The following is a 27580-nucleotide window of genomic DNA, read 5'->3' as shown; positions in this document are numbered from 1 at the left end:
TCTTTTACTTCTTGCTGCACCCAAAAGTTATTTCAAGGTGCGGACATTGTTCAAACATATATTAAAAAAAATTATCCATCCAGATGAAAAGATCTTCTCAGGAATTTATATTCAGTGTCATTCCATCTTAAATTTTTATTTTCGCTAAATAAATTTTAATATTTATTTATTTAAAATAATCGTTCTAACTTTTGTTTATAAAACAAAAAATTTCTTATCAATTGTGCAGAGATCCGTGCTTCTTATAAACAAAAGTTATTAAGCAGTGCCAAAGAATTAAAACCGTCTTTATAAAAAATATTTTTAAAATATTTTTTTAACCTCTTGGTTACCAATTTTGACACGTATTGGATAATTTTGGCTGTAAAGAAAGAGCATCAGTAATATAATAAGTAATATATATATAGAGTTGCCAACTTTCAGAAGCAAACTACGTACATAAACATTTCTGCTAAATACAACTTTCCAGGTCTCTGCATTTCGCTCCTCTCTGCTAAATCGATTCCTTCTCTATTCAGTTCACCGCCATGGGTACGTACTCTCTCAACACTTCCATCTTCATTCGGTTTATTATTTTACTTCTGTTATGGATCTTATGTTTAATTTCCATAACAAGTTACTTATTTAATTGTGTGAAATTTGGATGTTTCAATTCGATAAGTAAAGATAATAAGTTGCCTTAGTTTAAGGCGTTCGGAAATGATATTTATCTGCATAGGCTGAGTTATAGCGACGTGTTTGTATTTCTTAATAATAGTCGTAGATATTATATCAAGAGCAATTTGGATTTCCCTGTGGATGATTGTTAATGGATTCTGGTGGATTAAAGGATTGTGAATTTATTTTGTTGTTGTTTATGTGATAGATAGATGGATAATATCGAAGAAGACATCAAGGTGTTATATTAACTGTACCACCTTGTATCGATACGCACACACACTTTATTACTTCTTTTATGAATTTTATATTCAATTTCGATTTGAAGTTGCTAATTCTAAGTGATAACTAGATGTTCCAATTTGATATAACTAGATGTTCCAATTTGATAAGTAAAGATATAAGTTGCCTTAGTTAAAGGAGTTCCGAAATGTTTTCTATCTATACAACAACAACATATCCAGTGTATTCCCGCAAAGTGGGGTTCAGGGAGGGTATAGTGTGTGCAGTCCATACTACTACGTCAGATGAAGTAGAGAGGCGGTTTCCGATAGGCAGAACTGTGGCTATGTATTTGTATATTTTAATAATGGTAGAGATTATATGAAGAACAATTTGGATTCTCTAATTTAAGGAGACATGGTGTGAATGTGTTTGTCTGTGCCTGAACTTGAATGTTAGCAGAAGATAGTGTGATGACTAATGCTGAAGATGGGAAACCTGATGGCTGATGAAGCTGTAAAACCTGATATGCTGGAGGTAGGCAACAACTTCAATGATGTGCTTAGTGAATGCTTCTTATAACTCAAAAACATTTTTACTTTCCAGTTTTTGCATTTATTACTCGAATTTTGGTGTACTACTTAGATTAAAGATGTGTTCATTTGTTTCTGAAAACATTTTTTTTTATAATTTTAAGCAAAATCTACTATAAAATTTGTACCGAATGTTTACTTAATGAATGATTTCAGGCCTGAAAAAGGAAACAAATGCAAACGTGAGGCCAACTCATGTTGCAGTTAATAGAAAGAGACATCTGAATGTTGTATTCATTGGTCATGTTGGTAAGTTTTCAATTTTCTGTATTGTTTGATACATCTGCTTCATAATTTTTACAATTATGGTCTTTCTAGAAGCATCAAATCCACCTCTTTAAAATATCAGCGAAGAGAGAAAATGTAAAGGAAAGGATGATTCTAGACTTTCCTATACCCTCTGTATAACCGAGATTTGAACCCAACAATATTAATAAGTTAGTACCTTTTAAAGAAACTGTAGGCGGATGACGCAACTGTTTTTTCCATCTGATGTATTGGTGTATCTATTTCATAAGAGAAACTATGTTTGCTGTTGCTGTCCAGAAACTGAAGAAAACAACTGGGACAGATATATTTGACTCGGACCTCCAGATATGTTGAGGTTTTGTGTTTGAGTGCATTCGTGATGTAGTTTTTATGAGTTAGGGAGTTTGAAAGTTGGTAGCTTTCTACACTTTTTGTTCCTCTTTCCATCCTTGCATATTTATTTTTTTTGTTTAATCATTCTGTCTTGCACTGATAGCAGTAACTCGAGAAATCCAACGGGTCACAACAGAAATGAGGAACTGTGATGTCTCTGCATTTTTGATAAAGCTAGTTTTAGTTTGTCCAATTTGTTCATTTAGTCCGAGTCAGCTGGGAACTTGCAGTTTGTATGATAAGCAACTTCACTGTTTGTATGATAGGCAACTTCACTTGCATAGGTTCTAATGTAAAATTTGGTGAAAACTTATCAAAGCGCATATGTCTTACATAATCAATTTTGATGATTATATGACTCTTGGGCTTATTGTATGTCATTCAACTGCAGATGCTGGAAAGTCCACCGCTGGTGGACAAATACTATTCCTTAGTGGTCAAGTTGATGATCGGACTATCCAGAAGTATGAGAAGGAAGCAAAGGATAAGAGTAGAGAGAGTTGGTGAGCTTTTCGTTGTTTAAAGTGTTCAACTTGTCCTTCGGCACTTTTTAATGCTTGAACATGTGTCACGCCAGTATGTGTAATTTAAGATGCTTGATTATTCTTTGATAAAAAGCGTTGTAGGATGTTATTTTCTCCTGTCAATATTTGCTGGACTATACCAAGGATTTGATGTAAAACGATTGGTTCTGTGGGATCTCATATGAACAACTTCTGTTTATGGACTTCTGTTTGGCTTGTATATCTGCTGTTTTACTGCTTTGTAGCTTCTCCTGCCTTTCAATTTACCTAATCAAAAAGGGGAAAAGAAAAAAGAAGAGAGCTCGTCTTATGTTTTTGTTTTTGTCTGGTAGGTATATGGCCTATATCATGGATACAAATGAAGAGGAGAGAGCGAAGGTAATCTTGTTATTTGTTTATTTATTTGTTTGTATATTTATTTTATTTTCCTCTAAGGTTAAGACTCCGTGTGTTTATTTTTTGCTTGTAATTTTCTGTGCAGGGAAAAACAGTTGAGGTAGGAAGAGCACATTTTGAAACAGAGACAACAAGATTTACAATCTTGGATGCCCCGGTAACTTCCCTTACAAATTACTTATCTGCTTTACCGTGATATAAGATTACAAGTTATGAATCTAGGTGAATGATTTATTTTTCATGAGCATTGGTGTTTGCTGTGAAAATTTCGTCAGCTCCTCGAAACAGAGACAACAAGATTTACGATCTTAGATTTCTGGCAGCTTCCCTTGCAAATTGCTTCTCTGCTTTACCTTCTATATGCAAGAAAAAGTTACGAATCTAGGTGAACGACTTAATTTTGCATGAGAAATGCTGCTCGCCCCATGTTTTTTTTGACATAAGGATATAGAAAGAGCTCTTGGCATGTGTTTGATCATGCCCAAATCCATCATTTAGCTCTTACATGGTTGGAACAGTCGGGGGCTTAGTAAGAAGTCTCTGTAAAATGTAATACCATACGTCAAGCTAGGCCATTTGGTGGACTGTTTGAAACAGCACAATTTTTGAAGGCAAAAGTAGAAACATGCACAGCCTTAAACAGAGATGGTACTTTTTTGTTAGCTTTTTGGTGCAATCTGGTTATTGAACATGATGTTGAGGGTATGCTAGACACAATAGGGTGATTGCACAACCTGTAATTACCTGATGCACTGGCTGAGTGCATAGCTTCATAAAATTTCTAAGTACTTATAAAAGAGCCTTTCCTGTGAAAATTTCTTTAATCTTCTGCATGCTTGGTTCTTTCATCTAGCCTTGCGGAGAAAAAGAGAAATTGCAGTGAGGAACTAGAATATGCGTTTATGAACAACTTTTAATACTGATAGATCAAATTTAATGTGATCATTTATGCATGTTTTTCTGACATTTCAAATGAAATGAAGCTTGACGCCTGACTCCCGTCACATCTCATCCACTCACTCCAATTCCTCTTCATAAGGCAGTAGATCTTCTTCCATTTTGGTTCACTAGTTTTGTGATTTTGATGCCAATAAATTTGCTGCATGGTTTGTAGAAGAAAAGTTTAGTTTTACATGAATGAGACTGTTCCTATGAAGAGAGACGTTCTTTCAGTTTACTGCTGATTTGAGGACTACAACAACAACAACAAACTCAGTGTATTTCCACCTAGTGGGGTCTGGGGGGTAAGATGTACACAGTCCATACCTCTACCTCTGAAGAAGTAGAAAGGCTGTTTCCAATAGACTCCCGGCTCAAGGCACGAGATACCACACAAACACATAGTAAAGCACAGAAGCAGATTACATAACATAAATACGGCACCCATAAGTAATATAAAACAGGGGAAAGCAGAGGAAAGCACACAGATTCGTAATAAAACATGAAATACGGAACACGGAATCATAACAGGAATAAAACCCCCACCAAGTAATTCCCTACACTAGTGACCCAAATTGGCCCTAGTCCTCTGCCGTAATTCGCGTCCTCCAGACCTTCCTATCTAGGGTCATGTCCTCGGTGAGCTGTAACTGTTCCATGTCCCGCCTAATCACCTCACCCCAGTACTTCTTCGGCCTATCCCTACCCCGCCTAAAACCATCCAACGCTAGCCTCTCACACCTACGGACCGGGGCATCCATGCCCCTCCTCTTCACGTGTCTGAACCATCTCAATCGTGCTTCCCGCATCTTGCACTCCACTGAAGTCACACCAACCTTCTCCCGGATAGTCTCATTTCGAACTCTATCCCCTCTAGTCAGCCCACACATCCAGCGCAACATCCGCATTTCTGCCACCTTCATTTTTTGGATGTGGAAATTCTTAACTGGCCAACACTCCGCTCCATACAACAAGGCCGGACGGACTACCACCCTGTAAAATTTGCCTTTAAGCTTGGGCGGCACCTTCTTATCACACAGCACCCCCGACGCGAGCTTCCACTTCATCCATCCCGCCCCAATACGGTGCGAGACATCCTCGTCAATCTCACCGTTACTCTGGATCACGTACCCAAGATACTTGAAATTATTCCCCTTACATACCTCCTGTGCTTCCAGCTTCACTACTACCTCATTCTCCTGCCTCACGTCATTAAACTTGCATTCCACATACTCTGTCTTGCTTCTGCTCACCCTGAACCCTTTAGACTCAAGAGTTTGCCTCCACACCTCTAATTTGTCATTCACACCCCCTCGAGTCTCATCGATCAGAACTACATCGTCTGCAAAAAGCATACACCACGGCACCTCCCCTTGAATACGCCGCGTCAACACATCCATCACCAACGCAAACAAAAAGGGACTAAGAGTAGATCCCTGATGCAATCCTGTCAGGACAGTGAAATGCTCTGAGTCTCCTCCCGTCGTCCTCACCTGGGTTTTCGCTCCATCATACATATCCTTAATTGCTCTGATATATGCCAGCGGTACTCCACTCACCTCCAAGCATCTCCAAAGCACCTCCCTGGGGACTTTGTCGTAAGCCTTCTTCAGGTCGATAAACACCATGTGCAGATCCTTCTTCCTTTCCCTATACTGTTCCACCAACCTCTGTACCAGGTGGATTGCCTCCGTCGTCGAGCGGCCCGGCATAAATCCGAACTGATTTTCCGAAATAGACACTATCCGTCTCAGCCTTACCTCGACCACTCTCTCCCAGATCTTCATAGAGTGACTCAATAACTTAATCCCCCTATAGTTATTACAACTCTGAATGTCCCCCTTATTCTTATAGAGAGAGATCATGGTACTCCACCTCCAAGCCTCGGGCATCTTTGCCGTCTTGAAAATTTCATTAAACAATCCAGTCAACCACCTTACACCAGCCTCTCCAACGAACTTCCAAAACTCCACCGGTATCTCATCCGGCCCCGTCGCCCTACCCCTTCGCATCCTGCGGACAGTCTGTCTAACCTCTTTTACCTTAAAACGTCTACAATAGCTAAAATCCCGACACTCCTCTGAGTGCTTCAGTTCCCCTAACACAATAGCTCTATTCCCTTCGTCATTCAAGAGCCTATGAAAGTACGACTGCCATCTCTTCTTAATGTGGCCGTCCTCCACCAACACTCTACCGTCCTCCCCCTTAATGCACCTCACCTGATCGAGGTCACGACCCTTCCTCTCCCTAGCCTTAGCAAGTCTAAACAACTTTTTCTCCCCTCCTTTCCCCTGTAACCCTGCATACAAGCTCTCAAAAGCGGCCGTCTTAGCTGTCGTGACTGCTGATTTGAGGACTAAAGTATGATAATTTGTGTAACACGTCATCTGCAAAGTTCAGTATCCACTTAAATAGTGTAATAGTGTGTGAGACAACTGTGTACTTATCCGAAGGACAGGTTTGGTGCTTCATGAGTATGAAGACTTTTACGACTAGCAAAGACCCAGAGATAAATTACGACGAATGCAAGTTCAATTATTAGTTTCTATTAATGCATTTATTTTTCTTGCTAATACTTAATTCTATGGAGTGCTTGATCTAGTTTATCTTTCAGTTTACATTGCAGTTTCTGATCATGTTTTCTATTATTACCAGGGTCACAAGAGTTACGTCCCTAATATGATTACGGGAGCTTCTCAAGCCGACATAGGTGTATTGGTACGAATAGTTACCTTTTGCCATTGAACTCCATGGGAGTTTATGAATTCTGTGTCTGAATTTTGGAAGTGGTACACTGATCCTTGATTTGGCTATTGTGAAGGTTATATCCGCTAGAAGGGGTGAATTCGAAACTGGATATGAAAGAGGTGGACAAACACGTGAACATGTTCAACTTGCAAAGACACTAGGAGTTTCTAAGCTCCTTGTTGTTGTAAATAAGATGGATGATCCTACTGTCGGCTGGTCTAAAGAAAGGTTTTATTCCATCTATGTTTCCCTACATGCATTTGAAATACTATTGTTCTACGTATTAATTTCTAACAATTGTCTCTTGAAGGTATGACGAGATCCAGTCAAAAATGATACCTTTCTTGAAATCATCTCAATACAATGTAAAGAAAGGTATGGAGGATTATCTACTCATAAAGTACATCTTTGCTCGCTGAAGTTCGTGTATTTTAATGATCTACGCAACCTATAATCCAAAGTTGATTTCGTACCCTTTCATCAGAGTTAAAAGGTGAAAGCTGATATATATATCAAAATCTATCTTGCTTCTAGTGTATAACCAAGTCAGAACACCAACTTTTTTCTCAATCCACTTCTCCTATAAATTATGGGAAATTTCATTTTCATCCCCAACTTCAAACAATTTGTTGTCAATCTGACCATTGAAGTAAACAAAACACATAAAATGATTGATATTTGAAAAGTTCCCTGAAATACCTAAGAAAAGAATGTTTCATATGCTGCCACTTGTGTTATGGGCATTACAGAAACGATACCACCGGTTTGTATGATACTTTATAAAAACCACTTGTTGGTATAACCATTGGAGGATGCTAATTGTGGAATCTTATTTCCCATCATTACATTGTATTTCAATCTGTTTTTTTACTTTGTTTAAAGTTCCATGTGTTAGAAGATGTTTAATTTCTGCACTGGTTCTGAAAATTTTTCTACCTGAATTGCAGATGTCCAGTTCCTGCCAATCTCTGCTCTCCTTGGTTCAAATATGAAAGATCGGTTGGAGGAAGGCATATGCCCATGGTGGGATGGTCCATGCCTTTTTGAAGCTCTTGATGCAGTAGAAGTTCCTCACCGAGATCTTGAAAGTCCTCTAAGGTACTTCACTTTTGCTAATCTGGTGGCATTCTATTTGTTCTTCCTGTGAAGAAATGAACCTTGGGCCTAATTCAACCCCAAAAACTAGCTTATGATGGGGAGGATTGCCCAAGTTCATATAGGCTTTTCCTCATCCCATTGATGTTTGAGCACTCTAGTTAAATTTTCTTTGATTGATGATGTAAAGAAATTGTAAACTCATTTATTTTTTCTTTCAAAAAAAGGAAGAATAAATTTGGGAACTGATGCTTTATATTTTTTTTTCCTTTTACATTCTTTCCATTTCTATAAAGATCCTCTTCTGTTTTGAGATACAGTGCCAAAGGCTGCCTGATTGCGGCTTTCCTTTCACATTTGCAAAGCTTCATGTCGCTAGGGCTAGAAAGATACAAATAAATGAGTGGTGGAAAATTTAATGCGTAATTTTTGCGAAGATGTTGCAACAAGGGATTAAGGAGTTCTCTTTTGACTAGTAAGAAGGGATCAAGGAGTTGAGACTCACAATTGCACGTGTTATCGATGAAATTGATTCCGATATAGTATCATACGTCCAAAAAAGACTTAGTATTATAGGTGTATTTGTGTATGAATATGGCCGTTCTTGTGAGAAGGCTTATCTACTTTTTGTGCCTCATCTTCCATATTTTCTTCACTGGATTGTGAACAGAACCTTCTGATTTTTGTTCTCCTTATTCCCTTGTTAGCAGTTGTTGAGTGTTAAATCTCCCTTTCTTGCAGAATGCCTACTATCGACAAATTTAAAGACCTGGGAACTGTTGTTATGGGTAAAATAGAATCTGGGAGCATTTGTGAAGGTGACAATTTGTTGATGATGCCAAATAAGGTCATCTTCTTGGACCTTTTCTGCTTAACTGTGTTCAGCTATGTGATTTATTGACTATTTAAGGAATTTCATACATTAAGTTGATCTACAGGCTGCTGCAAAAGTAGTTTCCGTGTTCTGTGATGAAGATAGAGTCAGGTACGCAGATCCTGGGGAAAATGTACGAGTTAAGTTATCTGGAATCGAGGAAGAGGACATCTTGTCCGGTTTTGTCTTGTGCAGTGTTGGTATGTGTTCTCCATAGCATGGTACTCATTCTCTTTGTTCCATGTAATAAATGCGTTTGAGATTCAGTTTTATCTTATTAAAAGAAAAACATTATATTGCTAACCAGTTACCTATTTAAGGGAATATGTTCCTCTCACAAACATGGAATGCCTCATATATTATAACACAATCCTAGGAGGGAGAAAAGCATTACATTTGCGGAGCGTTGCTCTATGGGGAAAACAAATGTTTTTAAATTTTCCCATGTTTGGTTGGTTAAGCTGTGTTGGAAATATTTTCTCTAGAAAAATAAGTTCCTTAAAAATTAGCTAACTGATTTTTCCGGTGGGAGTATGAAAAACATATTCCATAAGTGGCATACCATATTGATTGTCTCCTCTGCATCCCCAACACCCTTCCACTACACTACTGCAGACCTCCCGCCCCTAACCCTTTACCGCAACCCCTACTCCTTCTGACTCCACCCATCCCCATAGTGTTTGCGTAGATTATATATAAGATGCTTGGATATTTTCTGCTCACTTTCCAAACACCAAAAATTAAGTAAGAAAACACTTATTTCTGGCAAAATATTTTCGCTTCATAGCAACCACTCCCTTGACCTTTCTGGCAGCCTGGTGTTTGTGCAAGCTCTTACAATGGAACACTGTGGCTGACTTACTGAATTATATTTCCTAGTGAAACTAAGAAGATTCTTCATTCAAACAGAAGTTGACAAGGAGTAAACCAAAAAAAGTGATAAGGGGAATCTATGTTCTGTATGTTGCAGTTTGTCTGGCAGTTTATCTATTTAGATGACATGAAGGGTACAAGTAAGACCGACGAAGGAGATTCTCCTTAGTGTCGGTGGTATTTGTTTTTAAATGATGGGAAGGTCTTTAGTTTTCATTAGTATTTAACTCGGTGAAAAATCTTGGTTTTCCTCTTAAGTTGATCTGTAGACAATGACGTCCAGCAGAGCAGAGTCCGAGATCTTAGTCTCTTAACAGTAGACGTTATAATTGAAATATATATGAGCTGATTCAACCAATAAGATCAGGACAAAAGTAATACTCTGGTGAATGAGGCAAATGAACAAAAAACTAATATAGTGAGCTATAGAAAAATGCCCCTGCTGTCAACAAGATTTTGATTAAGCACATATACAACTCTCAAATTTTGCTTTTGATTTATTCTGGTCCAACAGAATGATTCCTTTTATTTGCCTTTTTAAAACTTTTGGTTGAGCTTACTAGAAGTCATGCAGTTCAGTTGATTTGAGGAAAATTGTTGATGTGTTTTTGAGGTATCACACACTTATTTAGTAAATCCCTACCCAGTTTGAGAATCAATTATAATAGGATTGGAGATATTATACTGGCTTAGTGAAATTAATCCAGAAATTTGTGTACTGTATACATTAAAAGAGGATGTTCGTAGGTACTGTACACGTACATTAATCTCTATAATAGTTTGGTTTTCAAGCTTAGGGTGATATCTAATAAGTTTTTCACTTGCAGAAAAGCCCATACCTGCAGTTACTGAGTTTGTTGCGCAGTTACAGATCTTGGAGCTGTTTGACAATGTACGGGTCAAACGTAACCTTGCTCTTTCATTCACTCTAATTAGCTTCAGAATTGCGTAAGTGCACTCATATATCTGCGATTAAAATAAACACCGTCTGTTCTCTCAGGCTATTTTTACTGCTGGCTACAAGGCTGTGTTGCATATTCATGCTATTGTTGAGGAATGCGAGATTGTTGAACTGATGCAGCAGATTGATCCCAAGACAAAGAAGCCCATGAAGAAAAAACCTTTGTTTGTGAAGAACGGAGCAATCGTCCTATGTCGTATTCAGGTTAGTTGTTTACTTGAGTAGAATGGACCTCTGGGATATATACCTACAAGGGAGCGGAAAGTAGATGTTTACACAATAATGTAACGAGTGTCTCATTTTTAGTATCAGGGGCGGACCTACGTTAGATTTTTGGGGTGCTCCGGCACCCGTTAAACTCAACATGAAATAGGTATAATTATATAGGAAATATATGAAAATAGGTATAAACATATAGAAGCACCCATTGAAATAAAAAGTTGGTTGGGTGCACTGGCATTTAGATCAATTTTAAGGTTCTCCACTGTAAGGGGCGCCCTAGGTTTGAACCTCGTTGAGGCAATTTTTTTATTTTTTAGCACCCACCATCCTTAAATTCTGGATCCGCCATTGTTTAGTATCCTCTACTATTGTAATTTACATTTATTTTCATTAGCTTTAAATATTTATGCTTTCCAAAATATGTGCCTAGCCCGAACTATAAAGATGATGCCAGAGATGCTTTGCATATGGGATCATACATATTTTCTTCAAACCCCTTATCCTCTTTCATTTCTTCCTTTCCCTTCTGTTGTATAGTGTGCTAAGTCTTGATCCTTACGAAACAATCATGGCAGGTGAATAATACTATTTGTATCGAGAAATTCTCTGATTTTACACAACTTGGACGGTTCACTCTCCGCACTGAAGGTAAAGATCCATTTTGCCTTGTAAGCTTGTCATGCTTTAATTTATATACACCATCTTGCTATTGCTATACGGGATCACAATGACTGTTACTCTCTGCAGGGAAAACTGTTGCTGTCGGTAAAGTTACTGCTCTCCCTACTGTTGCTAATAATGCTTGAACAGCTTGAAAACTGAAAAGGTGTGAGTTTAAAGCGAGTTTAGCTGTCACTGGCCAACTTTAGCTGTTATGCAAATGTTTATTTACTGAGTTTTGGATTTAAGCGATCAAACATTATTTTTGTTGAATGTTTCTTCTTTTCAGCAGTACTTGCTTTGGAGGTGTACTATGAGACCTGATCATTTTGCATGACCATTTTCATTATTCGAACAATGTTTTCGGAGGAAAGGTCAGTTGAGCTTAGATGTTTACTGCACGCCTGGGGCAGCAGCAGATGCAATTTTTGTTCCTTTGCAGCATTACCCTGGAGCTTAGTTGATGTGTGGTGTGATTGACGCACAAATGTTCAGCATTTTGGTGTCTGGTGTCTGCTTAGTGTGCTATTGGTTCTGGTATCCGTTATAGTTTTATAGTACCATCCGATGATGGTGGTTGTTTTCTAGTTGCAGTGTGCAGTATGTGTGTATCCCGATGTTGGTAGACAATTGATCCGTTTTACTTGCTGGTCGATTGTATGCATCAAAAATGCCTGAGTTCTCCCTTTGCTTATAGCCGAACGCGTATCAATTAATCAGTTGAAACACAATTGCGCTGGTCTGCATGTATGGCTATGGACTAAATACATCCTCCTGTCTTCACACATTTCTCCTCCCCCTTTTTGGAATTTTAAGACGGAACCAACATAAAAGGTGGGAATACCCCAATGCTGCCAGTAGGTTTCTCGAAACCCACAATCACGAGGGTTGAGGGCTCTGCAAGGCGCGCGTGTCCCAGCACCGATGGGCCGCCTGCTTCTCTTGTAATGTCGGGTTGTACACTTATCTTCTTGATTTTTCAGTACAAATATTGAGTCTATGCGAAAGCTACTGGGCTCACCCGAACCCCCTTATAACATTGTAGCTCCGCCCCTAATTTTTTATCTTTCATTTTCGGATCAAATGTTTTCTCCATCTTTGAAAGGACCGAAAGATGCCTGACGTTAAGATAAGGGGGTTGAAAGGTTGTTGGGGAGTCAAATTATTTTTAAGATTAGTCTCTTATTGAATCTATTTGGGGCCGACTAGATTTCAATATGAGACAATGACTATGCTGGACAATAATGGTACGTTTTTATTTTTATATGAAGAACCGAAAAATTAATGAACTAAAACCACAGATAAATCCTATAGTGGCGCTTGAAAGTTTCTCTAGACAAGTTTAGAGTTGAGGAGCAAATAAATCACTTTTTTAGCCAAATTTTCTTGTATGTATTTGTGTGGATGCATGCACTCATATTTTCAACTGTTATGTATCGACCGTCTACCACCTTCGAGGATCAGTGAAGAATTCCATATATAATGCAAGAAAATAAATAAATTATATATGCGATATAGATTAGTTGAGGAAATGTTTTTAGATGGATGTTATTGTGGGTTCTGTGCTTTTGAGAGATTTATACTTTTAGAATATCATAGCTTTATATGTATTTGGATAATATTAATAAAAGATGAGTTTTTATAGCGGAAAAGGGTCAGAAATAAAAGTATTGAAATTGGTTTAAAAATACTCCTCCATTCACCTTTATGGCTCAAAACTAGTCTTGCAATTAGGGATTTTTTTAAAAATCATAATTAAAATTTGAAAAACGATCAGAAATACCCTTGTTGAAATTGATTCAAAGATATCCCTCCATCCACCTTTATGACTTAAAAATACCTATGAAACTAATAATTTTTTAAAATCATAATTAAAAATTTTATTAAATGCGTGAAAATTTTCTATTGGTTGAAACTAATTTAATTAAAATGATAAGCCCCATTCGGACTCAACTAAAACTACCTGATCCAAACCCTACAAAATTAATCATAATTTTGATCAGTGAATGATGTGAAGTGTGTGGCGTGACGTGATCTCGCACGGGAAATACACTTGCCAATGATGGCAAGACAATTTGATGTATATAAACAAAAATAATGACAACTATTTAGCAAAAAAATCGTAGTACTTATTTTTAAATACAAACTAAATGTGTCACGTAAAATGAAATAGAGGAAGTAACAAGATAGTATTGCCTAAAACGTGGCATAACCAAGACATCTCAATTAGTTTTGCTAGCCAACACAGAGAAATATACATCACAAAGAAATACTAAACTAACATTATAATTATGGGATAAAATTCTTCACAACGGTACATTAGACTGACACATTCTAAGTCAACAAAGTTCCTGCATTTGATAGCAAAAATTACTCATACTTCCGGGTAGTTTTAGTTGGGGCAAATTTTATACGGTTTGGGTCGGGTAGTTTAAATTGGTTCTGGATTGGATTTAACATTTTAATTAATTTAGTTTCAATCAATAGAAAATTGTCACGTATTTAATAAAACTGTTAATTGTAATTTTTAAAAATCATTAATTGAAAGGATATTTTTGAGTTATAAAGGTGGATAAATGTGTATTTTTGAACTAATTTCAACACTTGAAGGGTATTTTTGACCTTTTTTTAAATTTTTAATTATGATTTTAAAAAATTGTTAGTTGTAAGGGTATTTTTGAGTGATAAAAGATAGATGAATGAGTATTTTTAAATCAATTTCAATTTTAATAATTGAAAAATATTTCTGACTCAATATATTAGCAGAACATATTTTTAAATCAATTTCAATACTTTTGAAGATATTTCTTACCCTTTTTCGATTTTCACATAGCAACGTCAGGCATTTTTTTACCCAAAAAGACACACATATCAATCATAATATAGTTTAATCCTTCGAGGTACCAAATCCCATCAACACTTTCACTTCACCATTCCCTATTGGAAGAAATGCAGAATCGGTCTGTTTTCAAAAACTTCTGCGGTAGGTTTGAAACATTCTCCGGCTTGTGGTTCAAGGAATTAAGGTACTAGGATTATAGAACGAAATATAAGTACACACACTCTCTGTCTTAATTTATTAGTCTGGTTTTAACTTGACGTGTTTAAAATATTATTTTAAAAAAAATAAAAAAATTGTGATTTTAAATTAAAAATATGTTGAATTCTTTAATCTTGTGTTCTTAAATATGATCGCGTGAAAAATTAAATTAAAGAGTTGAGAGGAGTACTAAGATAAACAAATTGAAAGAGTATTTAAAACCCACACTGTATAATGCCAATGGATTCATACAAAAGGCCCCGTTTGGTCATAAAAATTATAATTTTTCGGAGTTATAATCGAAGTAGAGTTGAAGTTATGTTTAACCATGAATATAAATTGAAGTTATTTTTAAAATTTTATGAGAGAAGTAGGAGTGAAAAAAATTTTCTCTTGTTTTCACTTTTTCAAATACAATTTCAAATTATTTTTGAAATTTTCATGATAAAATACTACTATTATTTTCACCTTTTTCAATAAAGTACACCAATTTTCTATAATAATAAAAATGAAAAAAATACTTATGGTCAATTACGTTGTTCCAAAATCATAGTCGCCCTAGACATCGAAATCTTCAACTCTCTATTAGTAGTATATTAATTAAGAAAAGAGATCCTAATTAAGTGTGGAAATTAACAGCCTGCATGTTCCAACTTTCAACAAAGCATATTAATCATGTGTGGAGCTTTTGACTTGTTATTTTGGTCAGGCAGCCGGCTGCCTTGCTTTTGCCTAAAATAATACTCTCTCCGTTCCATTTTATTCGTATTAAAATTTTTAATTTATTATCTCATTTTACTTATCTTTTTTTACTTATCAAAATAAGACAGTTTTTTTTTTCATTATACCCTTAGTGTAATTGACTACTCCTTATTATTAGCATTCTTGAAAAATATTGCAAAGAGGAGTACCATTAAGAATACAAATGATGTTTTGGTATTAGTCATCCATCAATCTTGGAACTAACAATAAGATACAATTAAGAGGGGTAAAATGATAAAGTTACATTACCAATCATTATTTTCTTAATAGTTGTGTCATCCCAATTTGAGACGGGTAAAATGAGACAGAGGTAGTACTTAGTATTTCCTTCGTCCTAATTTATGTATCTTAGTATTAATTCTTTTACAGTAGTTTGCTCAGAAGATTTTTTTTTTTTCAGACGTATAATACTTTCTGTTTCATCTTAATGAAATTTCTTTGACATTTTAAATCTCAAATTTATTTTGAATATTCAGCATAGACAAAATTCACATAACTTCAAACTTGCCACTCTTTCTAGTTTCCACGTTTCCTTCTGTAGCTGGCTGTGTGGTTGAGACTTTGAGAGAGCTACAATTAAATGGGTCGTCCATAGAGTTTTTTTTATTCCATCACGTAAGTTCCATTAAAGAAGACATACTTTTTAATTTATGGTTTTTTTTTTTTCTCAAAAGAAGGGTCAAATTTGTGTGTGATGAAATATTGGATAAACTTATTGGAGTTGCTTTGTTAGGGAGCATTTTAACTTTCAAAATAAAATTTTTGGGTGTAAATTTGAATTTAATCGAATTTTATTGTGAATATCGAACATTGGATGTAAAAAAAAAATCATAGAAAAATTTATATATATACACAAGATAACTTTAGCTTATTACAATAAATCTCATATTGAAAAAATAATTACATAAATCTCAAAGCAATTACTAAATCTCCTATTTTTTTTACTTTCTCTCTCATCCCCTCGTACATACAAAATCTCTCATCCCCATATACATACAAAAATAAAGTGTTTTGCTCCATATTTTGTGCATCGTTTTTAGCTCCATATCTATGCTCCTTTATTTACACCTAGAATCAAGTTAACGTGATTTGGGGAGTTTCAAATTATTCAGTTATGAACCATTAACTGAACAAAGTTCACCTTGTTCATTTAATTTTAAGTTTTTTTTTTCAACTTTACCAGATCAAATTTGGATTCGAATTTTTCTTTGTTGCAGGTATGTACTCGTCAAAGTATTCGCTTTTGTAATTCAATACCATTGTGAGAGTTGAATTTTTTTTTGTACAGTTTTTTTTTGTATTCTTTCATATATTTCAAAGTCAGATATTTGCTTTTTTTGCTATTTATTTGAAAGTGGTTAATCTATAAAGTATAACTTTGCAATGGAGTCTGATCCGAGCTGTATAAGATTACATTGTGAATTATATAAGGTATACACACACATGTGAAATTGTATAAGATTATATTATAACTTGTATAAGGCTTACACATATACGTGAAACCGTTGTTTGATTTAGTATATAAGATAACATTATACATTCTATTTTATGTATAAGATTATGGTATACTTTTGTTAAGATTATATGAAAAAATGATATCAAATATTATTCTATGTATAAGATTATATTGTGAGTTGTATAAGGGGTACACATACATGTGAAAGTGTATAAGATTATTTTATGACTTGTATAAGATTTACACATATATGTGAAGGATTGTTGTATCAGGTTGTCCTTTATTTATTTTGGCAGTCTCATTCTATGTTTACCCCTTTTTTTTGTGTTTCTTAAGAGGTTATTGCGAAGGTTTTATTTTAAAATTTATTATGGGGTAGATCGTAAATGACTATTGAGAAGGTTTTATTTTTAAAGTTTATTAATGGTAAAAAGAACTTGTTAATTGATTAGGGGTATTTAATTAGTGTAAAAAAAGAAATTTTATGGAAGTTCTGATCATCTACTACAGCATTTTACTAACAAACAATTGAGAGAAATTAATGCGCGTAATTCGCGTCCCTATACACAGGTTATTTCCATCTTGGGACATCCCCAAAGAGAATATAACTGCTTAATCATCCTTAAAGATTTTTAGAATAAGTTGTATGTGCATTCTGAATTAAGATAAGTGGTACAAAATTGAATTTTAATAGTAATAGAAGTGGTGATTGTTTAGGATAAAATGAAAATGTTTCTTGTTTTAAGGTGTACAATTATGAAAGAAGTCTACTACTTTATTTATATTAATATTTGAAGTTTATCATTACTAACTAATTTCATGACTTCATAAAATCAGTGTATTAATTAATGGCGTTAATTGTGAGAGATAATAATGGTATCAGATTTTATTTTCATAATTATAGGCAAATCGGTTCACCTCATACATTGTAATAACGTATAAGAGACATAGTATGTATAAGTATTTTTCAAAAGTTGAGAGAAAGAAAGTATTACCGGAATCTTATGTAATTACTTTCATAAAAGTTGAGATTTATGTTGTTTATCTAAAAAAATATTAGATAAATTTATACTCCCTCCGTTTCATATTAGTTGGCTCCTGTGGACTTGACACACTCATTAAGAAAATATTAATTAGGGGGTTTATTTTACCAAATTAGTCTTATTAATTATGATTTGAAAATATAAATTTGAGTAAATACACTTTGTTTAATCATTTAATGTTAAGGGTAATATTGAAAAAATATAATAAAATTCTCTTAATTTCATCAAAGAGGCAATTAAATTGAAACAAATATTTTTAGAAAGAGGGTCAACTAAAACGAAACGAAGAGAGTAAGTTGGTCAAACTCGCTTATCAATATCTTTAATTTATCTCCGCATTTTGAACACCAACATTCTTACAAGTTGAGTGCATATAAGCTTAAATCAGTAAAAAGTCATAATCGCGGAGTCAGGATTTCAATGAAAGAGTTTTATATTTAAAGAAAACTTAATCGAAGGGGGTTTAACACCTACTATAACCACATAAAAAAATAATTTTAATCATATATAAATAACATATTTTTCCGTCGAAAGGAATTCGATCGAACCCTCGAACAGAAGACTGACTCCGCCACTAGCCATAATTTGGTATCTCCAACTTAATTACTACTATCACTTTTCACCTTATAAACATTTTTAATGTGATCAAATGTTTTATTATTTTATTCTTAATATTCTTTTTAATTCTCTAAATATCTTTCTCAAGACAAGACTCTTAATTAACTTCCTCTTCACTTTGTAACTGGCGTTTCTCCTCTTCTTTGTAAGATATTCTTAATCTTTTATTTTTATTTTTGAAAAATTTAGAAGTATTTTTGTTATTCTAACAAAAAAATAACTTATCAACACCCTTTTTACCAAACACATCAACTTTTATTAATAATTTCAAACACTTCTAATTAAAGACAACTACTTATTTATAAGATAAATTTTTACCACTTAAAAATTACTAAAAATTACACAAATACACAATTTATGTTTTCAATATTATAAAAAATTTCAACTCCCAAAATATATTACAAAAATATCAACATATACACAGAATGCTATGCATATGTCAGCTATGTTACGCATATTAATAGGGAGAAAGAATAGAGTAATTAAAAAAATGAAAGATAGTGTAATTGCTTAAAAAAAAAAATTATGTTTCAAACGGTGTATATCAACAATTACTTACGATTAGCGAATCGACTCTATTGGAGTATTTTATAGATTAAAAAGTTTTTTTTTTTCCTCCGAAACTTGTGCAAAAGGGAATATTACCTTGAATATCCAATGGGGAACAACTTTATGACGTTTATAGGTGTTTATGTCTTTGTTATAGTTTTTTTTTTTTTTTTGGTAATAATGAAAGTTTCATAGAAATTAAAGGGAGCCCGATAGTACAGTTACATGTTTTCTGTTTATCAATCAGGATTGATTAATCAACGGACTCTTTGTTAAATAGACTTTTTAAGTTTATTTTTAATTAAATGGATCATAAATTTTTTATTTAGGGAGATGACTTATTTTTGAGACAAATCTATTATCTGTTCAACAGATATACAGACAGAATGATTATTAATCCGACAGATCTATTATCTGTCCGAGAGCTATATATAGCCAGATCAATTATCAATTCGACAAATCTATTATATGTCCGACAGATATATAGACAGAATGATTATCAATCCGACAATATATTATCTGTCCGATATATATAGAGAGATTGATCGATTATTGATCCGACAGATCTATTATCTGTCCGACAGATTTGTAGACAAATCTGTTATCTGTCCAATAAATGGGAAAACAAAAATAGGTCATTTTGCTAATTGAAAACTTGAAGAGGGTAAGCCATTTTGCTAATTGAAAATTTGAAGATGATTAATAGCCAAATTTTCTCGTTAATTAGGCGGCTACTAATTCAAATTCAAATTCAAATTCGGATTCTAACAAATTCAAATTTACGTCATCAAAATTCATTAAAATTATCCTCCCTACTAGTATTTTTTTTTTAATTATTTTTTGAATTTAAACATGAATCGCATGTCGGGATGTGGCTAACTATTTGCCTTGTTTTAATATTCTGCGTTTCCATAAAATAATATTTCGACTAAAATGCCTAAAACATTCCACGCGACAAGATACTATGCTTTTCCCAAAATATATACTGAACATATGTTGTAGAATATTGTTTTGTATAGAATGCAAGTTGATTATAATTTTACTGAATCCAACAACCACACACGTATATATATATATATATATATTTGCGAATCTTGCTCTGCTCCCACCAAATTTAATTTTAATAAAAAAGGTAGCTTTCCTTGAAACAACAATAATTAAAGGGATATTGATAAGTAGTGAAGTACCCACTAGCTCCACAGTAAGGCGATTATCACGTGCATGTTTTTTTTTTTTTTTTTTTAAATTCGATGTTCGGTATTCGCATTGGAGTCTGACTAACCTGAATTCGCGCCGCGTAGGGTTCCATTCGGGAAAAAGTGCTCCTTACCAAGAATTTTTTCATATCCACGACTTTAATTCGAGACCTATAATTAAGGAAGAAACAACCCCATCTGCTTCACCACATTCTTTGGTGGTATCACGTGCATGTTAATGTGATGTCAAATTAACAAATTGAACTTTAAAAATGTGGAATATTAATTAATATCGGATGTGAATGTCCACCCATATAGCCTATGCATGTTAATCTAAATTTTTATTCTTTGAAAGGGAAAAGTCATTGTTTTCATCTCAAATTATACACGAAAAGTCTAGTACATGCTTAAACTATCATAGTGATCTATTACACGTCTATACTATATAAAAGTGAAACTATTACCTCCCCGTGACATCCAGTCTAAGGCGCGTTTCTTACATTCAATCTAGGCGCGTTCAATCTTTTAAAACTAAAAAATAAACGTTTAAAAATATTAAATTATAATGCCCAATAATTATATTCAACAATATCCTCCATTTCAACCAGTTTGGGGCTCCAAACTAAAGAACCCTAATCCCCAAATTTGTCATCCAAAATCAAAATTTAAGATTATTTATTTGAAGAATTGATAACTAAATCTTTTTTATCGTTTGATTTTTTGCCATATTGCGAGAATGTCTTAATTTTATTGAAATTTGGATAAATATTTCTTCCCTCAATTGTTTGTTCAACCTCTCTTAGAGCTTATTTTCATACCACCTCCATTGAAATCAACTCGTAACAATCGTAATTGCAACTGCGCAGAAAAAAGAAGCTACAAATAGTAGATAGCAGGGATGAGCAGGGCGGGGCAACCTCCAGATCTCAAAAAATATATGGACAAGCAGCTTCAAATCAAGTTGAATGTCAACCTCTTAGTCACTGAAATTCTTCGTGTGTTTGATCAGTTCATGAATTTGGTCATTGACAACACTATGGAAGTTAATGGCAATGAGAAGAACGAATTTGGCATGGTGGTGATTCAGTATTTGATTAGATAACAGTTAACATGACAATGATTTTTTGTTTAAGTTTGAACATCAATTTTCGCTATTCAATTAGTGCACTATGTGCTAAATGCAGTTTGTCTGTGCTCCAATGTCTTTTAATTGAAAATTGATGTTTCCTTTTGATGCTAAAAAAAAACAATCATAACTTGAGTCTTGAAATGAAAAGAGATAAACGATTTTTGATTGTCAACAATAAAAAATACAGCAAAATTAGGTGTTTATCTCTTATATCGGATTGAAATTTGCTAAAAACATGAAAAGAAAAGAGAGATGAAGTTTCAATTTTGGTTCGTATTGATGCTCTTCAGATTGGATTTTTTCTTTCTATTCATATTCTACCCGAATGGATCGGGTAGGGTGAAATAATTGGGTTGAGTCGCATTAGAATTGAGTTAAATTAGTTGGGTCGGGTTAAATTTATTAAAGGATCCATTAATTAAATAGAAAAATTACATTAAACACGTGGCAGTACCATAGGGCGAGTGGTATCGCGGGGAGGTAATAGTTTCACTTTTATATAATATAGATGTGTAATAGGTCACTATGATAGTTTAGGTGTGTCCTAAACTTTTCACGTATAGTTTGAGATTAAAAAAATGATTTTACCCTTCTTTAAAAAGAGAAGCTGCTTTAATGTACCAGGAGGATTATGCTTACTATCTCCCCCCCCCCCCCCCCTCCTTTTGATTAGCTATTTAAAATTGCAAACTTTGTGCGTTTGAAATAAAAAATTAGTAAGAAAATTCTGGTACTCAAAGAAAAAATGATTTTTTAAAGGATGATATAAAGTTCACAATATAATGCTAGAAGCTTTCTGAGTTTCAGTACATTTTTGCATGAATATGTGTGCTACTCAACTACCCCACTTGACATGTTTACAGTACTCTTTCCGTTTCATATTAATTGGTCTTATTGACTTGACATACTTATTAAAAAAATATTAATTAATAAATTTATTTTATTAAATTAATCTTATTAATTGTACTTCAAAAATATAAATTTGAGTAAATACACTTTATTTAATTATTAATGTTAAGGATCCTATTGGAAGAACATAATAAAATTCTCTTAATTTCATTAAAGGGATAACTAAATTGAAACAAATATTTGTAGAAAAAAAGTCAACTAAAATGAAATGGAGGACTATTTCCTTCGTTCTATTTTATATATGACTTTTTAAATGGGAACGAAATTTAAAAATAATTAATAACTTTGTAAAGTTTATAAAATTAACCCTCCTGAAGTTTACTTTTTAATTGTTTTAAGATCCAGTAAAAAGATGATATTATTTTAAATGAATTTAAAAAAATAGTGATATATAAAATGGGACGAGGAATATCTCATTGTTTAATTTTCTTGTAAATTGTAATGATGGTAGGTAGTGGGAAATTTTAGTGAAAATATGGGTCCCATATTAACTTTGTCCCACACTTTATCATTCTTTATGTCAATTTGTTTTCTACCTTCTTCGTTTAATGATATTTGTTCATTATTAATTTGACATATTACTAAAAAATAATAAATATTAAAAATAATTTTATTATATCATGTTGAATATCATAAATTTAGTTCTTTAGTAAAGAAATTGAGTAAGATGAATAAAAATGAGTAAAATATTATTGATTTTTTAAACTGAACAACTATTGTTAGACATAATATTTTTGAATAATATGAATAAGTATTGTTGGACAATGAAAATAATAAATTTGATTTTATTTGATATGATTTTTTGTAAAAGAGATTTAAAACAGTGTTAATACATGAATTTACTTAAATAAAACATGAAAAGTGAAAAATGAGTTGGAAAAGAAATGTTATAACTGATTTTCTAAATTTGGATAGAAAATGAAAAATAATAATTACTGTAATAATATTTTGTAGGTGTCCCTATCCGATTTTTCCCAAAACCTTATATGTGTTATGATATGCGTAAGCTAATTTCATATCTAAGGTTTTGCAAATTAATAAAATTTTAATTTTTTTAAAATAACTTTTTATTTTATTTAAAATCAGTATTTGACAATGAAAATTTCTAATCCAACTTAAAGGTACATCCAAATTTAAAAAACAGGTTATAATATTTTTTTTCAACTCATTTTTCACTTTTGATGCTTTAATTAAGTAAAATCATGTATTAACATTATTTTAAATATTTTTTACAAAAATTATATCAAATACAACTCCAAATTTATCACTTCTAATTATTCAATAATACTTGTTCATGTTACTAAAAATATATATCTAACAATATTTGTTCAGTTTGAAAAATCAATAATAATTTACTCATTTTACTCAATTTCTTTATTAAAGAACTAAATTTTATAATATTCAAACATAATATATTAAAATTATCCTTATTATTTATAATTTTTCATTATATATCAAGTTAATAATGAATAAATATTATTAAATGGAGGGAATAGAGAAAAAAATAAGAGAAAACGAAATAAAAAAAGGATTAAGTACGAGATAAAGCGATTGTGGAACTCATATTTTGTTAAATTGTTACTACTATTTTTTTAGTCCTTTTTTGGCCATTTCGTATTTGTTTGGTTAAGAAAATTTGTTGACCGGATGTTTTTTTTAATTCACACATTTCCTTATATAAGTGGCTGCGTGGTTAAGACTCGTAACACAGACCGGTAGCTAAAGAAGAGGTTGTGAGTACAGAGGAGACCAAAAATGGAAGCGGAATATGGGAAGTCATCCTCTGTAAACACACCATTAATCAGCGACCAAGAAAAACAGAGTATTCTCGATCCAACAACAAGTAGTAGGTTCAGCAAGGAAGATGTTGTTGAGGAAGTGAAGAAGCAAGTATGGTTGGCAGGACCTTTAGTCAGTGTTAATCTTTTGCTCTTTGCTTTACAGCTAATAGCTATCATGTTTGTTGGTCATCTTGGTAAATTGCCTCTCTCTGGTGCTTCGATGGCTAATTCCTTCACATCTGTTACTGGTATTAGTCTCTTGGTAAGTACTCCCACCTTCTTCATTTTCTAATTTTCTTTTTCTATTTTTTTGTAACAAAGAGCATAAGTTAAAATGAAGATCTTTCTACTCTCGAGTTTATGGGTTTCTGAAATTTAGAAACTATGGTCTCATGGGTTCTTGATAATGTTCTAAGTTTTTGTTTCAACATTGTCATGTCTGTAGGACTAGTTTATTTTGGTGTTAATATTCAGACTATTTACACATTCTATTAACTCAATATTCATCTGATTTGCACTTGTCGGATTACACTGGTATGTTATTGTTGTTGTTAACTCAATATTCATCCAATTTCAATGTTCCCTATGGGTGTATTTTACAAGCCCAAAGATAAAGGACTTCTGTTGGTATTGAATATCCTTTTTCCTAGAAATTATGCAATTTTTACCTTCTTGTTAGTAAATGTATGGATACTGCTTGGAAAAATTGATGATTTTAGAAGCTAAGGATGAGTTGTAATCTGTCGGTATCTCTTAATACTTGTTGCTGTTACTGTGAATATCTTAAAATCAGACATGATGTTAGAGTTGTGACCCGAATTATGTCGAGCCGGGCCCGAAAGTTTCGCGGTGAGAACCATATTTGTGATTTTCAATGAGGTCTGTGGTGGTAGCGTAGGGATCTAGCCGATTTTGGGCCTAGGACTTATTTGTATGCACGTATTATATTAAGTTCATTTAGTGGGTTATTTTGTGCATTCAGAAAATACTCATTCTCCACATTGTACTTCTCTCCTTTTATTATAGTGAAACATCCTCTACCTCTGCCCGTGGTTTTTCCCGCAAGGGTTTCCACGGAAAGCTGTGTGTTCTTGTTTATTATTTTGCTTGTGGTTTGCTTTATTTCTGCCGATTTATAACACATGATTAGTCATGTTATTGCGCCGTTGACTGGAATCTGAAACAGCCTCTTAACAGCCAGGAAGGAAATTAGAAAGGAACATAATTCTAGTTTCTTTATTAATCCTTCATGACATCATATTGACTACATTGAATTAGTATGGTAGATTCTAATGAAAATTTGCTTTCTTTATCATTTTGTTTTCGAACTGCATTGTAATGTTTTTACTTGAGCTAAGGGTCTATCGGAAATAGTATCTCCTCACAAGGTAGGGGTAAGGTTTGCATACATACTACCCTCATCAGGCCTCACTTGTGTGATTAAACTGAGTATGTTGTTGTGGATTCTAATGAAAATTCTTCTCTGTTTACAAATAGATGGGGATGTCAAGTGCACTGGACACATTTTGTGGACAGTCTTATGGAGCAAAGCAGTATCATATGCTTGGCATTCACATGCAGAGAGCAATGATTATACTTTCAATAGTAAGCATACCGCTTGCAGTCATCTGGGCAAACACTGGCCCTATTCTGAAGTTTTTAGGCCAAGATCCTAGTATATCTGATGAAGCTGGTCATTATGCCTTGTATTTTATCCCCGGTGTTTTTGCTTACGGCTTGCTCCAATGTGTTGTGAGATTCTTACAAACACAAAGCATTGTCATCCCTATGGTGCTGTGTTCTGCAGTTACAACGTTAATCCACATCGGTGTCTGTTGGATTTTGGTCTTCAAGTCTGGCCTTGGTTCCAAAGGAGCTGCTCTAGCAAATTCCATCTCTTACTGGCTTAACTTCTTGTTTTTGGTTCTTTATATCAAGTTTTCTCCTACATGTGCAAAGACTTGGACAGGACTGTCCAAAGAGGCTTTGAAGGATATGCTTGTTTTCATTAGACTTGCAATTCCCTCAGCCATCATGGTCTGGTCAGTCTATATTACTTGATTATTCTATAAGTAGCACGGAAACATACCATATATCGTTTCACTGAGTCATACTTGGGGTACTGGTTTATTTGTTGATTTTAACCTGTCTACGTTGTTGATTATTAACAGCTTAGAAATGTGGTCGTTTGAGCTAATGGTTCTGCTTTCTGGCCTCCTTCCAAATCCACAGTTGGAAACCTCTGTGCTCTCAATTTGGTTCGCATTGTGCACCTCTCATTTATCCCATGTACTTGCCATTGGTTTATCAAACAAAATTTTCATCTTCAAGCGTACTGATTTGCTTCATTGGTTCCCAGTCTTAATACAGCCGCAACAGTTTGGATGATCCCTTTTGGACTGAGTGGTGCTGTGAGGTTAGTCATCGGAAAAAGTATAATTTTTGGTTCGTATTAATTATGAAGTGCAATATTGCAAAAGATTAGCAACAGTGATTTACTTGGCATGCCTCTGCTAATTATGAAGATCTTAGAAGATTAACAAAGTGATCTGAAAAAAGAATTTGATAGTTGAAGATGGGAAACACACTTTTTAATCCAGTTTCTCTAATCACATTTTTGTGCAATGCGCAGTACACGGGTGTCAAATGAACTAGGAGCAGGTCATCCTCAAAGTGCACGTTTGGCGCTGTATGTTGTCTTAGCGATTGCTGTTCTCGAGGGGCTTGTGTTGGGATTGATCATGATATTGATACGTAACGTATGGGGATATGCTTACAGCAATGAAACTGAAGTTGTTAGATACATAGCAACCATGATGCCACTTCTTGCAACGTCAAATTTCATGGATGGCCTTCAATGCGTTCTCTCAGGTTCGCACTTATATATGATGCAACGGATTTTACTTAAGGCCATATACATCTCTATTTATAAGATTTTTTGACGCGATATTGCTACATTTTCACATCCAGGTGCTGTAAGAGGATTCGGATGGCAGAAGATTGGTGCATTTATTAACCTTGGATCCTATTATTTGGTTGGAATTCCTTCCGCTGTCTTGCTGGCTTTTGTTCTTCACATCGAAGGGAAGGTAATATAACTTACTGCCACAAGTTAAACTCCACTGATAGTGTAAAAGATCTTTACACTATCCGTGCATATAACTTACTACAATGTCATGAAGATTTGATTCGCTCTTCCTTTTATATCCAATTATAAACAGGGATTATGGTTGGGTATTATTTGTGCACTCCTAGTACAAGTGCTGTCTCTTCTATTCATTACCCTACGCACCAACTGGGAACAAGAAGTAAGCAACTCCCACAATGAATGTTTACTTGAGAATTTTCAATTTTCCCACAAATATTTATTTTTGTTGTTGTTGTTTATATAGGCAAGGAAGGCTCAAGAGAGAGTGGAAGAAACAACATTACCAGCGGAGATAGTGTACTGAGTTTGGACCTTCCATCCAATTGAAGTAACTAGACAAAGTATTGATTGACATGTTAGACGGTTTATCGGCTAGAAGAACTGTAATAGTTCAGTTTTGTGGTTAATTCTGCTACGTCGCATATCATGTACTTGAAGGCCAATGCCTTACTATCTTATCATTGACTAGTAAATTTACCTGCGCTTAGTACAAGGATCAAATATTAGACCGTATTTCTTTCTATTGATATTTGTATTAGGCTA

At 33.9% G+C, this 27580-nt stretch overlaps 2 protein-coding genes across 4 annotated transcripts; both read left to right on the top strand.

Annotated features, from left to right (window-relative positions):
* The first annotated feature begins 419 nt into the window (after nucleotides 1-419).
* Nucleotides 420-12150, top strand: LOC107861910 (eukaryotic peptide chain release factor GTP-binding subunit ERF3A). 3 transcript variants are annotated; one of them, XM_016707296.2, is made up of 17 exons: nucleotides 421-531; nucleotides 1342-1416; nucleotides 1629-1721; nucleotides 2506-2617; nucleotides 2971-3016; nucleotides 3120-3191; nucleotides 6629-6691; nucleotides 6795-6949; nucleotides 7032-7096; nucleotides 7669-7819; nucleotides 8558-8663; nucleotides 8755-8890; nucleotides 10391-10455; nucleotides 10564-10728; nucleotides 11322-11394; nucleotides 11494-11572; nucleotides 11696-12150. In XM_016707296.2, exons 5-16 carry the CDS (start codon nucleotides 2975-2977, stop codon nucleotides 11550-11552), a joined length of 1152 nt encoding a protein of 383 aa, XP_016562782.1. In that variant the 5' UTR covers nucleotides 421-531; nucleotides 1342-1416; nucleotides 1629-1721; nucleotides 2506-2617; nucleotides 2971-2974; the 3' UTR covers nucleotides 11553-11572; nucleotides 11696-12150. The 3 variants fall into 3 exon arrangements, with proteins under 3 accessions (XP_016562781.1, XP_016562780.1, XP_016562782.1); XM_016707295.2 differs by lacking the exon at nucleotides 1342-1416 and having other exon boundaries at nucleotides 420-531; nucleotides 11699-12150; XM_016707294.2 differs by lacking the exon at nucleotides 1342-1416 and having other exon boundaries at nucleotides 420-531.
* An 11511-nt stretch (nucleotides 12151-23661) lies between these two features.
* Nucleotides 23662-27550, top strand: LOC107861911 (protein DETOXIFICATION 16). The gene is made up of 8 exons (XM_016707297.2): nucleotides 23662-24151; nucleotides 25387-25931; nucleotides 26061-26147; nucleotides 26249-26305; nucleotides 26522-26760; nucleotides 26860-26978; nucleotides 27111-27197; nucleotides 27282-27550. Exons 1-8 carry the CDS (start codon nucleotides 23864-23866, stop codon nucleotides 27339-27341), a joined length of 1482 nt encoding a protein of 493 aa, XP_016562783.1. The 5' UTR covers nucleotides 23662-23863; the 3' UTR covers nucleotides 27342-27550.
* The last annotated feature ends 30 nt before the right edge of the window (nucleotides 27551-27580 follow it).

Source organism: Capsicum annuum, chromosome 3, assembly GCF_002878395.1.
Source record: "Capsicum annuum cultivar UCD-10X-F1 chromosome 3, UCD10Xv1.1, whole genome shotgun sequence".
Lineage (NCBI taxonomy): Eukaryota > Viridiplantae > Streptophyta > Magnoliopsida > Solanales > Solanaceae > Capsicum > Capsicum annuum.
This window is presented reverse-complemented; position numbering and strand designations above follow the sequence as displayed.

Coding starts and splice junctions, on each gene's coding strand:
- LOC107861911 (XM_016707297.2), top strand. CDS start 23,864: ATGGAAGCGGAATATGGGAAGTCATCCTCTGTAAACACACCATTAATC. Junction 26,761..26,859: donor CCTTCAATGCGTTCTCTCAG/GTTCGCACTTAT, acceptor TTTCACATCCAG/GTGCTGTAAGAGGATTCGGA. Junction 26,979..27,110: donor TTCTTCACATCGAAGGGAAG/GTAATATAACTT, acceptor AATTATAAACAG/GGATTATGGTTGGGTATTAT.
- LOC107861910 (XM_016707295.2), top strand. Junction 3,017..3,119: donor ATGAAGAGGAGAGAGCGAAG/GTAATCTTGTTA, acceptor TTTTCTGTGCAG/GGAAAAACAGTTGAGGTAGG. Junction 7,820..8,557: donor GATCTTGAAAGTCCTCTAAG/GTACTTCACTTT, acceptor CCTTTCTTGCAG/AATGCCTACTATCGACAAAT.